Here is a 14,631-nt window from a genome sequence, read left to right as displayed (position 1 = left end):
TAAACCCTCTAACTACTGGTCCTTCTTTTTGGGAGTTGATTTACTGCTGTAAACCCTTGAGAATCTCAACGAGAAAAATATATTTGATACCATGTAGATTTTTTTAGCCTAAGTGACCATTGTTCTAATCTTCTCTCTTTAAATAACTCAAAACATATTTTATTTAACAACAGAGAATTAAATTTCTAGACATTGCATCCGTCACACAATAGCTGGAAAATGAACAAAAGAAATAAAACACATATGCAATGATTTCTCTTGCTAATTAGCTTTTCATTCCTTTGATCAAAGTTCACAAGGTCACCTTTGCAGCTTGTTTGAAGCAAGAATTATATGGTCAATAGAATTTCCTGAAGCTACAGTGTATGGCCTGTGTAAGGAAGGGTACAGCTACAATTGTACAATTTGCTTTGGTTTTGCACTGGACAACAAATCACTCTTTCTCTCCCCTCAATAGCTACAACACATTCCAACAGTCCACAAAAGGCTGTGTATGGCTAGATTTGAAGGTGTATGGCATGTGCATAAGAAAAATATGCATATAGTAGTAACATGACCTGTATGGCCTTTTGGTATCTTGCTAATATCTTTAGTGTTGCTCGTGGACAAAGGATTCATGTGCAAACCCACATTAGAAACATAAGACTCCCTCGCCTCTGGATTCTTTGAATCTGAGTTCTTTGCCCAATTCCTTTTGGGATCTTCTTTTGAGACATGAACAGGGCCAATTTGCTCAAGTTCTGAGGATTTCTATATGAGTGGAAGGTAGCAATAGGATACATTATAGTGCACCATGGACATGATACATGATCATTGATACTTGATATGTTATCAAGCTGCTGATGTGAGGCAATTTAGCTGAGTTTCTTATATGTATTTCTGGAAGCTGGTTGAGCATTACCTACAATTATTGCTTACTACCTTGATTTCTAGATGCTGGTTGAGCATTGGCTACAATCATTGGTTTCATTTACCATGATTTCTGAAAATGATTGTATCAGGAAAATATCTAATGCATTACATTCTTGTTTTAAAGAAAAAATGGTCATATTAGTTTCAAAATATGTTCTTATCAGAGGTTGAGATAACACTTTGGAGAGTGCACATCATTCTGTTATAAACCACAGGATAGAGAGCTTTATAAGCAATTTAGAATCCATGTTCAAAATTTTTAATCAATATCTAACAATGATAATATTAATGATGTGGCCCTTAAATACCGTGTATCTTGAAATAATTCTCACGTTAAGAATTAAGAAGATTTCTGAGCTTCCATTGGTTTTGTTTTTGTTATTTATCCAGCTCTTTTTTTCCCATCATATCTAGAGTTGTTGGTCCTTGATCATGACTTCATTTGGTCCGAGTTTTTAGTTCTTGTTCATGACTTGTTTTGGTCCCGTGCTCAAAGTAAGAGTATTGCTTTTTTGATTTCTTATGGATTTTGTGGTGTCTTTGTGATCCACATGTCCTTATTTTGGTAATTGAGTCCTCGAGTAAGAGCATTGCTTTTGAGGTTCTTTGGAAAATATGTGGGGGTGCTAAATTTTTGATTCTTACCAGCTGTCCTGAAAAGTTACTAGTGATATTTATATTGAATCTCAGGACCCCTGCACTAAAGGAAACAGAAAAGACATCTGGGGCAGCTCATACTCGACCTGTATTTGTATGTGAATTCCCCCAACAGGTTCGTAATGCTGAAGTCGAATGGCTCAGAACCCATGGGGCAGGCACAACAGGTATTCATGAAATCTCTTATTATTGAAGACAATGCATTTGGTTTCCAAGTTTGTTTTTACTTTTACAGATAAATGTTTCTAACTGAGAATACATGCCAAGACCTTTAAACTTTTATAGATATTTCAGGGATATCGGGTGGCATGGACAGGGCGACAGGGCTATGCTGGAAGTTGTGCGGAAGGCAAGTTTTCATTTGGAGTTACTTGTCTGGGAATGCCCCTCAGAGATGCATTGTTCTTGAGATTCCCAAAAGGCTTTGCTTACCTGAAAATGATGAAATAAATGCTAAGCATGGGTATAAATGGACGGTGGCTGTGATTCCATGGGAGAAAGAAATGTGTAGGACGGATAGGACTGTCAAAGAATGCAGTTCTGCAGGTATTCTGATGTGCAGCCAGGAAAGCTTAGCTGTTATATATTGGCCTGATATATTTTCAGAACACAACTACTCACCAATTGTCAGTCTTCCAACTGATGATCATCATCAGCCTGATGGGATTGATGTGCTGGTTGATGATAGAATTGCTAGCAGTCGTAAATCAGGCACACCATGGGTTGGTAGCAGTAGCAGCTCCGAGTTCAATGTTGTTAACTCCATGATTGCTTCCCCAATTTCAGGTTCTGCTTTGTATGAATGTATTGCGATAGCATGTGGATCAAATGCCAAACTGTGGCATTTTGAGTGCAGTGTTAATGGTATTAAATACCATCGAGTTGCACAGGATTTTGAATTGAAAAAAACCTACATACGGTCTATAATTTGGCGTTGTCCTTATGTTTCTCTGAAAGAAGGCGAGCGGGATTTTTTCCTTTTAACAGATCACGAAATTCAATGTTGGAATGTTGAGCTTAGGCGGGGTGGGGCTGTTTCAAAAACATGGACTTATCATGTCCTTGGCACAGGAGATACAGAAATAAAAAAAGACCTGGCTGGTGAGAAACATGTTTTGCTCTTGGATATGCAGGTAGAAGATAGTCAAAAGGAGATCATTGTGCTTGTTGCATCATTCTGCAAGGATAGATTAAGCAGTTCAAGTTACACAGAATACTCTCTTGTGAAATTGTGTTACAAGTCATCTGGTCAAAAGATGAGAGGTGATGAGTTGGCTTCTGGAATTTTTTTGGAAAGAAAGGCTCCAGTTCGGGTGATTTTTCCAAAATCACAAGTGGAGGAGGATTTCCTATTTTCCATGCATCTACGAGTAGGTGGCAAGCCTGCTGGATCTACAATGATATTATCTGGAGATGGAACAACAACCGTTACTCACTATTGGAATGAAGCTACATCCCTATATCAGTTTGAGTTACCGTGGGATGCAGGGAAGGTTCTAGATGCCTCAATTATTCCGTCGGTGGATGGTGGTGAGGAAGGTGCATGGATAGTCCTCACAGAGAAAGCAGGTTTATGGGCAATCCCTGAAAAAGCTATTCTACTGGGTGGTGCTGAACCACCAGAACGAAGTTTGTCCCGCAAAGGGACCTCCAATGAAGGAGTTGCAGAAGAAGAAAGGCAAAACCTTGTGGTTGGAGGTAATTTTTCTCTTCGAAGAGCAAGTACCGAGGCATGGATTGCCAGAGATAATGGAGAAAGGGCTGTACTGAAAGGAGTTGGCCAGCGTACTGCCCAAGATGAGGAAGCAGAAAGTTTAATTGGGCATCTATTTCAAAATTTTCTTAACTCAGGGCAAATTGAAGGAGCATTTGAAAAGCTCCATCAGGCTGGTGCATTTGAAAGAGACGGGGAAATGAATGTATTTACCCGTGCAAGTCGAGCTATTGTTGACACACTTGCAAAACACTGGACAGCAAGCAGAGGAGCAAATATAGCAGTAATGGCTGCTGTATCTTCCCAGCTTTTAGAAAAGCAGCACCGGCATCAACAATTTCTGCAGTTTCTTGCTGCCTCCAAGTGCCATGAAGAGCTTCAGATGAGGCAGAGTATGCGATCCCCTTGCCGAATTCTTTAGTGATATCGTTGCTGTACTCATATACTGGGAACTTTTTGTGTCTGCACCTTTATTCTGTTGTTCTTATGATCTTCTGTTAATTCATTATGAAATATTCTAGTGTAGAGTTGGTTCCTATTAACAGATCTGTATAGGCACTACAATTTAACTTTGCATTATAAACTAAGTGATAAGTAGGAGTTATCTCTTTCACAGAAGTGAAATCTGTTGATTGCAGTTTTGTTGAAAAATGTATCTTTTATAATTACACATGCTCGGTAACCCCCAGGTCAGCTATTCTAGAAGTTCATTGAGGTATATGGAGAAGATATGGGGAAACATTGACAAGCATTCCAACAAAGACATATTACAGACTATGGAACATTTATAAGTTAGAATTGTGTAGGGTTTATTAGACTTGCAGCATATACTGAGGTTTGCACGCCGCACGCGATAACTCCAGTATATCATCAAATGTCTTCATAGGAAAACTGACAATGACATTTGCTGATATGAATGCCGTTTATTAAATCAGGTAGTTGTCTAATGTTGGTGTCTGATTGGGAGTTTTCTAGATAACACTACAATAGCTGACCATGTCAGACATTTAGCTGACTTAATACAGCATATCAACATAATCAATGATCACATAACTCATCATAACAACTAAGGTTGCTTCAATGCACTAAATGCATAGAGGAATGACAATAAGAATTGTAGAGGTATAGGAGAAGTAATCATGGGAAAATTCTAAGATTATTATCATATATATAATTCACAAAGTTATAGACCACAAACTAACGGTGCTTCCATGGTTAACCCACTGTACAGATGAGTAACAGAAAGAATCATGGATTTCTAGAGGTAATAATGGGAAGATCTAGTGTCCTTATCTTTGTACTGGTTTTGAAAGGATTGCAAAAGCTAGTGATGGATAGAGAAAAGAGCCATAGGGGCAAAGAAATGTCTTTTATTAGGACATTGACCTTACTAGGTCCTAGTGGGATGAGTTCAAATAATCTTGGGAGCAGTTTTCTGTAGAAAGGAAGGAGGGTTAAGGGGTTATCATTTGTGATCTTTGTGTAGTGATTTGAGGCCATCCCCTCTAGGGTGGATAGGGCCTAGACCTTTGACAAGGTGGTGTGGGGTTGTCCTCTCTTTCCATTGCTTGCTCGAATTGTAATGGAGTGTTTTGGTCATCGCTTGGCATGCTCTATGATACACTCGCTTCCCACATTTTTCTCTTCCACATTAAGACTAACATGAGACCTATGGGCGACCTTCCAAGTATTCCAACTATCATTGATTTTCAGCTTGCAGGTGGGATGCTCGTCACTCGTGTGGTGTATGTGGATCGCATGAGGTGACCATCATGGTATGTTATTTCCGTTGGAGTAGAGTTTCAATGATCATTGCTGATGAACATGCCAAATTTATATGGATCCAATTTATTTGTGTTTCTCTTCTCTTTCGGGATGTGCACATTGTAGTTTGTTATTTTCCCTCACTTCCTTCAGCTTTGCTTTTCATGATGTGTCAGATGGGAACTCTTTCCTCGACTTTTACTTGGACATATATCACCACTCCTTGATGGGTGATGTTATTCTCTTAGGGGATTCCAATGCTTGTACTAGAGCTTTACATATAATCTTGCATGATAGGTTTGTGGATACCCTTTGTCTTCAGGTGATTGACTCAGTCTTGTTAGCTTTTGTGTTACACCAAACATGATTACACCATGTTTTGGGATGCTTCATGAGATTTACATACATGGTGCATGTTCAACCCTCAGATGGTTCGAGATGTAGTGGCAAATGGGAGACCACCCCCTCTAGGGTGGATAGAGCCTAGGTCCTCTAAATGGCACCTTTGACAAGGTGGTGTGGGGTGGTCCTCTCTTTCCGTTGCTTGCTCGAATTGTAATGGAGTGTTTTGGTTGTCACTTGGCATGCTTTATGATGCACTTGCTTCCCACATTCTTCTCTTCCACATTGAGACTAACATGAGACCTATGGACGATCTTCCAGGTATTCCAACTATCATTGATTTTCAGCTTGCAGGCGGGATGAGGTGACCATCATGGTATGTTATTTCCGTCGGTGTAGAGTTTCAATGGTCATTTCTAATGAACATGCCAAATTTAAATGGATTCAAATTTTTGGTGTTGCTCTTCTCTTTCGGGATGTGCACATTATAGTTTGTTATTTTCCCTCACTTCCTTCAACTTTTCTTTTCATGATGAGTCAGATGGGGACTCTTTCCTCGACTTTTACTTGGACATATATCACCACTCCTTGATGGGTGATGTTATTCTCTTAGGGGATTCCAATGCTTGTACTAGAGCTTTACATATATGCATGATATAGATTTGTGGATACCCTTTGTCTTCAGGTGTTGACTCAGTGTTGTTAGATTTCGGGTCACACAAAACGTGTTTACACCATGTTTGGGGATGCTTCGTGAGATTTACATACATGGTGCATGTTCAACCCTAAGATGGTTCGAGATGTAGTGACACATGGGAGATAGTTTGTGATGGATTTGCACATTGGAGACTACTTGTTGAGTGGTTGCTTGACCTCAATTGTGTGCTTGCTTGGTATTCTTCCCGAGGGTGTTGGAGTTCTCTTAAAAACTTGGGGGACATCTTTCATGATGGCCATGTGGAGAGGTTCACTTGCTTAGAGAATGACTAGCTTAGGAGTGTTGTGCATGCTTTCCATTCTTCCCTAAGGTGTTGGAGTTCTCTTGACAACTTGGGGGACATCTTTCATGATGACCATGTGGAGAGTTTCGCTTGCTTAGAGAATGCATTGCTTAGGAGGAGTGTTGTGCATCCTGGATGAGGGCATTAAGCTTTAGACGACATGGGGTAGCTTGGATTATTGAATGGAGGGTTGGAGATGGCTTCGGGATGCTTGAATTGTGACAATGTTCATGTAGGGGTAGTACTCTTAGTGGAGTACATGGATTATAAGGAGTGATGGAGTTTGTGTAGGCTTGTGATGGAGGGGTGTGGACACACCTTGTGTAGCTACATCATTTTGGAGCCCTTTTTGTGTACACAATCACCTTGGAGCATGACATGTGTACCCTTGGAGTAGGCCTACACATGTTTCTTGTAGGTTGCTTGTAAGGGCATGGACTGTTGAACACTGTAACTAGTGTCGGCCTTCATAATTGTACTTGAGTCATGATGTAATGTATTTGTCAAAAGAAAGAAAAATATTTTTTTATTAAAAGCAATTTACTTATTAAAGCATGGGTTTCATGCTTGGGTCAACGGTCAATAAGTCAAGCCTCCATTGTAGTCTTCTAGGACTATGTCTTGAGTCATTGTCATCATTATTCTATTCTAGACCCTTCTTGGGATCTTTATATCAAGAAAGAAAAATATTATTATGTTAAAAATAATGTTTTGTCCCTCCTCCATGAAGTCGGCCTAGTCTCCTCCAAGTCGGCCTATAAAAGGGAAGCTTTGAACTACTATTTATACTCATACATTCAACCTATTGAAATATACACACATGTGATTCGATCTGTAGTTAAGAAGTATATATGAAGGACAAAATGCTAGAAGGAGAACATATACTATGTCAAGAAGAGAAGCAAGCCAAGCGAAGGTTTGAAGTTAGTATTCCTATGCCTCAAATGCGAGTTTCTGAAATGTTACAGGACCGAAAAGGTGCAGGAGACCAAGAAATTGCAGAAGAAGGAATAGAGGGACCGAAACCCTAGTCAACATGATATTATCCTTGACTTGATACATGAAAGTGTGACTTATTCATGGAACACTGACTTGGTGGAGTGAAGGAGGTTATTTGTCTTGGTCTTGGGTCTTGGTTGTCTCAAATTTGATTTGAATCTACTTGTGGAAGAGTTTGACTAGTTTTTTCCCTTCATAGGGGTTTTGCCCTGGTTGAGCGCCTACGTCTTGTGTTCTCTTGTTGTCTTTGAAGTTTTGGCAATTGTCTTGATGATGAAAACGTAATAACAAAGAAGAAAAAGTGATAACTAATCACAAGAAATTGTCAGGTAAAGGAGAAATCGAATTAATAAGAAGCCCTATAAGCTGCCCTAGATTTCTCAACATGGTATCAAAGCTAAGGTCAAGTGAATCAAGGTAGCTAGAAAGATAATTGTTGATTGGAAGGAAAAGAGCTTCAAGTCTATCTTTGAAGGGTCGAACTTTCTAGGAAGGGAACCAAACTAATGAGGCACATTTTTGGGCATGATCGTAAATTCTTATCTTTGCGATTAGGTCGCAAACATGGGTTGAACGATGAAAGGAATTGAGGAGAATTTTAGATGTCCGATTTTCTAGACTACTAGCCTATTTGAGGTCAAGTTCTTTGTAAGGTTAAAAGAAGTCCCGAGCATAAAAACACTTTTGAAATCCAAAGGACCTGTGTTCCAAAATGGTTGAATTCTTAAGTCTAGAAGGACAGTTCTTGTTTTAAGAATTATATGCCCAGGAACAAAATCAATTGAAGATACTATAAGTTTGTTATAAAATTTTAGTCATCAAAAGGAGCTGAGACCTCTGTAGAAAAGGAACAAGAATCTGTGAAACTATATATTCAAGATTCGAACTTCAATTGTGACATAAAAAGTAGACCTGGAGGATCTCAGTTCTTGACATAATAAGACCTATTGCAAGAAGCCAACTTCAGTGAAACAAATTCCACCAGCCTTGCAAGATTGAAAAGGGATCAAGGCATACATTTCTTGTAGATGTCTAACCTAGTAGAAAAAGACATTTATTAAGTAAAAGGAAAGGTGCAACCTATCTGAAGAGACCTGTGTATACTCATACAACAAGGCCGAGACCTATAAGTGACAAAAAAGCCTATCTCTGTTGTACAAAACATTGAAGAAAAGAAGACCTTGATAAGCAATTTGAGAATCCCTGTCTTAAGAAAGGAAGAAGTCTACAAAGTTGTTTGTCTTACACCAACTTGTGGAAGTAGATTTGAGGATCTCATCAATCAAGTAAGTATTGTTTATTTTGTTTCTTTATGTCTCATTCATCTAACACTATGACTACAGTTTGCAAGAAGAGCAATAAGCTCAATGAAGCATCAAACCTTCAAACATAGAAGGCTGAGGTATGTAACATTGTGGTATGTTTTGAATAATCATTTGTTAAAGGTTTAGCATGAAATGCTTTAGGGTTTGGTTACTCGTATGATTTTTGGGTTGGCTTGAAGATTGTTAATATTTAGGATTATAAACCCTAGATAGAACATATGAAAAACTCCAACCCTAATACTCTTGTTTCTAACTCATGATATCTGGGGCTTGTAAGTAGAACAATTTCCCTAGAGCTAGTTAAAGTTTGTACTCAAAATCTCTTGAAATTCATTCAAGATAATGGAAACCCTAGTTAGTCATTATGCTTTTGTACTTGTATATTTTGGTTGTTCTTGTCAATCAATATTGCAGGGATATATTGAAGAAAGCAAAGTTGGATCCTTGGGTACAAATTCATTCATATGGTAATAGACCATGAAGATGCTAAGAGGGAGTCTTTCAATGAGGAAACCCTATAAGGTTTGTAAAAGGAGCAACTCTATGTATGTTTCAGTCCACCAGATTTATAACCAATCTTCTTCATTATAAGGAACATTCATTTTGAAATTTGCATTGTATTACTAACTTTCTTATGTCTAGGATTTTGAATCATAAGGATTCTTGTTAGGGTGATTAATCTTTAGATTGAATCTACTCTTATCACACTATCACTGGTTGTTTGCTCATTTTTGGTGATTTGACTTTGCTTGACTTGGAGAATTTTATGTTTTGGCAGGCCAAATTTATTGGCACAAAAACCAAGGTGTTTTGGGCTGTCTGACCTGTGTTGACCACAAGGTCTTACCATAAACTTTGACCTATGTTGACCACAAACTTCTTTCTCTCTTTTGATTGAGTTTCGTTGACTTTTGTGGGCTTACTTAGACTAGCATTGGAGCCCAGGTTTGTTGAACTTTGACCGAGCTTGATTGGAGGTGTTGATCATTGACTTTGTGGACTAGTTAGGGCATATTTAATTGTTGTTGACTTGCACAAAATTGCAGACTTTGACAGTTGACCATAATTGACTTTTGAGGCTCATCATCCGTTGGATAGTAGGTTGTCTATTTGGATAGTCAAAGGTTGAGTTTGATTCATTGTTGAATAGGATTATTGTACTCTCTGCTAAACATTTTATGCCGATCTAATAAGAATAATTTGAAAGGGTTTTCCTTCTTGTGGGGTTTTGCCCAGGTCTTTGACCAACCTTGGTGTCTCTTGTCATTGCTTCTGATTGTCTCTTATTGCTCATTGTCATTTACAGTTCTATCTACAATTACTATTGTTTATTGGAAGATTGAATTGATTGTTAATTGAAGTTAAGAATTGGGCTAAAGTAACTTTAATAACATAGAACATTGGAAAACTAATAGTAATGCAGGCAGTTGGACAGGTGGCACATTTCCAAGAAGCGCCAAAAGAATCCCATGTTGTTGTAGTGAGGAGAATATTTTGATATCTGAAGGGAACACCATATTTTGGCCTATGGGATCCAAAAGGGAATGAGTTAACTATCACAACTTATACAGATGTAGATTGGGCAGGCAACGTTGATGATCATGAAAGCACCAGTGGAGCATCTTTCTACCTAGGTGGTTGTCTTATATCATGGTTGAGCAAAAACCAGTCTTCAGTCTCCTTATCCATAGCAGAAGTAGAATACATAGCAGCAACAACTTGTTGTACCCTAAGTCACTGTGTTTGGCAAATAAAATCCTTTAGATTCAAAATTTGCTGAACTTCAACCCAATTTGAACTTATTTGATTTGGTTCGCCGAACTCGAACTTGTATCGAACTTGAACTCAAATACTTTCACCAACTCGAACTTTCCACACATTCATTTATGTTTGTGTTAGGGTTCATTTTTTTTGGCAGATGTTTTTGTGATTCAGGTTTTTTTCATGGTTTATAATTAAAAAAAATAAAAATAAACTTACAGGGGTGTAAAAAAACTGACCCTAAAAAGCATAATTTGTGTATTGTCTTGCCTTGCGATGGTGAATGAGTTCATGTTATTTATGGACCAATGGCAAAATTGGAACGACATCCAAGTTACCAATTGCCTCACTAATGGAAAAATTGTTGATGTTATAAGCTGCAATGATTTTGTTTGGAAGTGTTTTGGAAAATGTGTTAAAATGGTCCTCACACTTACTGTACGCATTCTATAATCCTATCTTCTAATGTTTATAGAGTTTTATGCATCCATCGTAAAGTGTGCGATAAAACATTTCCTGAAGTAAAGTAGGTTGGTATGATAATATATAAACATGATGGTATGGATGTTCAAGGAGAAGATGGCATAAAATAATAACTGAGATAATCCCACCTCTAATGTTTATAGAGTTTTTACGCATCCATCATAAAGTAGACTATAGTGTGATAAAACATTTCCCGAAGTAAAAGTAGTTTGGTGTGAATATATAAACATGATGGGATGGATGATAAAGGAGAAGAAGAAATAGAATAATAATTGTGATCCATTTTTTCAATATTGTTTATACATCGATTTATAATTTTTTTTGAAGTATATATCTCAACGTATATATAATTGTGATTTTATATGAATTGTTTATAAATTCATTTTTATATAAGAAAAGGTTGTAAGAATTGTTTATGTATGTGTTCTTCAGCGTGCTATATGTGCTTAAGGTTAAAACTTTAAATGAATTTTATTATATATATATATATATATATTTTCAGTATCGAATTTTATTCGAATTTCGAAGTTGCCGAACTCAAACACGAACACGAACGTAGTGACTTAGGTTGTACACAGGTTCTCTGGATGAAACAAACATTGTAGGGTCCTTAGGTGAAGTATGATGAGTCCATTCCAATTTTCTGCGATAACCTAGCACTATTAGCATCTCCAAGAATCCTGTCATGCATTCAAAAACAAAACTCATTCATATCAAATATCATTTTGTTCGTGAGAAGGTTGCATAGAGGAACATAAAGGTGGAATATATTGGGACAAAAGAGCAAATAATTGACATCTTCACCAAACCTTACCGCGTGAGACATTTGAGTAACTTTGACAGAAACTTGGAATTCTCCCAAGTTCACATTAAAATGATTTTTATCTAGCTAAGTAGACAAGAGGAGCAGAGGCATGTTACAGGTACATCGCAACAGGCAAATTGTCATGGGGAGTCACCCTTTGCCATTGATGTCAAAGGGGGAGAAAATACAGGTCAGGAAGATCAAAGGCATGGAATCAGGGGAGCAGTGATTGCAGGGGGAGTACATGTGTTGCCATCAATGACGAAGGGGGAGATTGTTGATATGTGGTTGTCATTGATGCCAACCCAAGTAGCACTAGGCGATGCCCCACTTTTGTAGACCAAAATGAGATGGAAATCCTTGATGTTTCGAGTTAGGATCATCCTTTATGGATTCTCGTTGTCAAGCTGATTCTGGTGGTATGTGGCACTCCATGAGAGCTTTCATGGTTTGGGAGTTATGCTTGTTTGAAGTTAAAGGACTCAACTTGTGGGAAAAAGCCCCTCAAAGGTTAATAAGGTGGCAAATCTTCTTTGGTTAGGTCCAAAATGTGGTTCTTCTCCATTAAATAGAAAATTGAAAAAGGATTATTCTTGAGGGCTTTCAAATCTATTTTAAAATAAAAAATCTAAAGGATGTTTTTTTTGGTCCAAAAGGTAATTTGAAGTTCGAAACCTTACCCACAAAGGGGTTTCACTTCTATGTTTGAATCTAAAATTAAGGGTATCCCTCCAAAATGTGCAATACAACAGCCTCTTTGGAGCCCTTTCAAAGTCTATGAAAGGAGATACATCTTCCTCCAAAAGTATGAACAATCAATGCTCATTCTTGTGATCTATCTTTGCAATTTGTCTTGGCCCCGTGGAGAAATGAAGTATCAAACGAGTGGCCTAATTCTCTAGTGCAACACGGATCTGAGGAACAACATCAAAAAATCATTAACAAATAGGCTCTAAAGAACCTCTTGAGTACAAAAAAGATCATGCTACAACAAAGTACTACTTATCATCAAAATAATTACCTACATTGGGATCCTCATCATGAATATCACTTGCCAAGCATTAAAATAAGATAGGGAAATCTTTACATGCCAAATTAATGATTTTGCTTGAGTGAAGGGTACATTTTTACTAGGGTGATGATTAAGGAGCTCAATGATCAACACCACCAACATGCAGGTTCATAGAGGGCTTGTTGTGATAATATTTCAGACCCTAGGTGACCAATCACCTTTGCTTCTTTACTAAATAAATTTTATTTAGGATTTCTTCAATAACGTAAATAAAAATTTAGCATGCATCAATCACACACTGGCTAGAAAATGAATTAGTGGAAACAAAATACATAGATCTACAACAAATTCCTGGTAGGTGTATGACCTTGTATGCTGTTGAGATAAACTCAACATGTGCTTTGAAAATAAGTTGAGATCATACCCTCCTTTGTTGGGTTGAACTTCTCCTTCTTTGCCTAGATTGTACGACCTTCTCCTCCCTTTGAAATCATACGATCTCCACAAATTTGGTTGAAGTCGATTTGCCTTTGCTGCTTCGTTTCCCTCTCCTTCTTGGCTTGCACATTAAGCGAACTCCTTTGTCTCTTTGTGCAACTGAGTTACTGTCTCTCATTGTATCTTTCTCTTTCACTTCGCTCTTTATTTATAATTTTGAGTTGATGACTAAATCTCGAAACCCCTAATCACTCATTGAGATCAATGGATGAGATTAAATCTCAATTTCATTGTAGATCAATGGTTGAAATTCATCTAAATCAATAGTGTAATTAAATTACACCTCAGTCGCTTGACATAGGGACATGGGACACGCATGACATGAAAATACGAGAGTCTGAGACGAGATATGAAGACCCCCGGAATAGGACATGTAAGACACGTTATATACTATATATATATTATATATATAATATTAAAATATAAAAAGAATTAACAGATACATCATATTATGATATTACACAAATTTTCATGATGATACAAGTAACAAATTCAATCATAGATTCATACATGTACATTGTAAGTTTGCAACATTATACATACAATCATGATTCATCAGTGATAAGTGTTTAAAACTAGAAATTAAACATAAACTGCAGTTTTCTCATTAAGTCGTCAAAAGAAAAATATATTACATAGGTACCGAGTCTTGAGGACCCCTGAATAGGAATGCATATGGAAAATAGCAAATACAAAACAAGGAAGACACTAGAACCCGAAACCGTAGAATGGGAAGGAAAAATCTCATATGCTGTTGCCTACAACTCATAATCATCAACGTCAGTACCACAACTGCTCTCTTTTGCATCCTCCTCCTCTGTATCCAAATGTAATCTCTGCATTTGCTGGTGTGGAGGATGAGCCCTCAAGAGTATCACCATCATCAAAGGTGACAGGCTCTAGCACTGGGTCATTAAGATCGAAGTTGGCCAATGCCAACTCAACATTGCTGTCCAAACTCACGTCATCAGGAAACACACACCACATCTTTGTCTTTCCCTTCACCCAATCCTCCCTCTGCTTGTAAATAAGACGAAGGTTGATGTGCACATACACCATTGTCTCTGCTTTGGATTGATCAAGTTTTCTCTTCTTCAAACTATACATATTCCCATATGTGCTCCAATTCCTCTCGCAAAGCGAGGATGAAGTAACCTGAGAGAGGAGCCTCATGGCTAATTGATGTAGAGGAGGGCATGTTGCTCCATGAGTTGCCCACCAAGAATAGGGCTTCTTAGCTCCCTTGTCTCTAATAACATCATAGCCTGCAAATCGCCCAATGCCAGTGGAAAACTTTGCAAAGGCATCTTCCACCTCATCGAGGGATGCTCTATCTTGAAATATTTGTCTTGATGCAT

The 14,631-nt window shown here is 37.9% G+C and overlaps 1 protein-coding gene across 3 annotated transcripts in view; it reads left to right on the top strand.

Moving 5' to 3' along the window:
• LOC149201067 (nuclear pore complex protein NUP133-like) overlaps positions 1-14,631 on the top strand; it is a 215,915-nt gene that overhangs the window by 53,681 nt on the left and 147,603 nt on the right. For 2 of the 3 annotated variants that reach the window (XM_089402852.1, XM_089402854.1), the window contains exons 2-3: positions 1,603-1,736; positions 1,855-3,675. In XM_089402852.1, coding sequence (XP_089258978.1) covers positions 1,603-1,736; positions 1,855-3,675 — 1,955 coding nt within the window. The remainder of the gene's footprint in view (positions 1-1,602; positions 1,737-1,854; positions 3,676-14,631) is intronic. The other variant, XM_089402853.1, reaches the window with a different exon arrangement.

Source organism: Pinus tabuliformis, chromosome 2_1 (assembly GCF_031772625.1).
Source record: "Pinus tabuliformis cultivar Carrire ecotype Pingquan chromosome 2_1, CPIR1, whole genome shotgun sequence".
Taxonomy (NCBI): Eukaryota; Viridiplantae; Streptophyta; class Pinopsida; order Pinales; family Pinaceae; genus Pinus; species Pinus tabuliformis.
The sequence above is the reverse complement of the archived record's forward strand: the minus strand, read 5'-3'. Positions and strand labels throughout refer to the sequence as shown.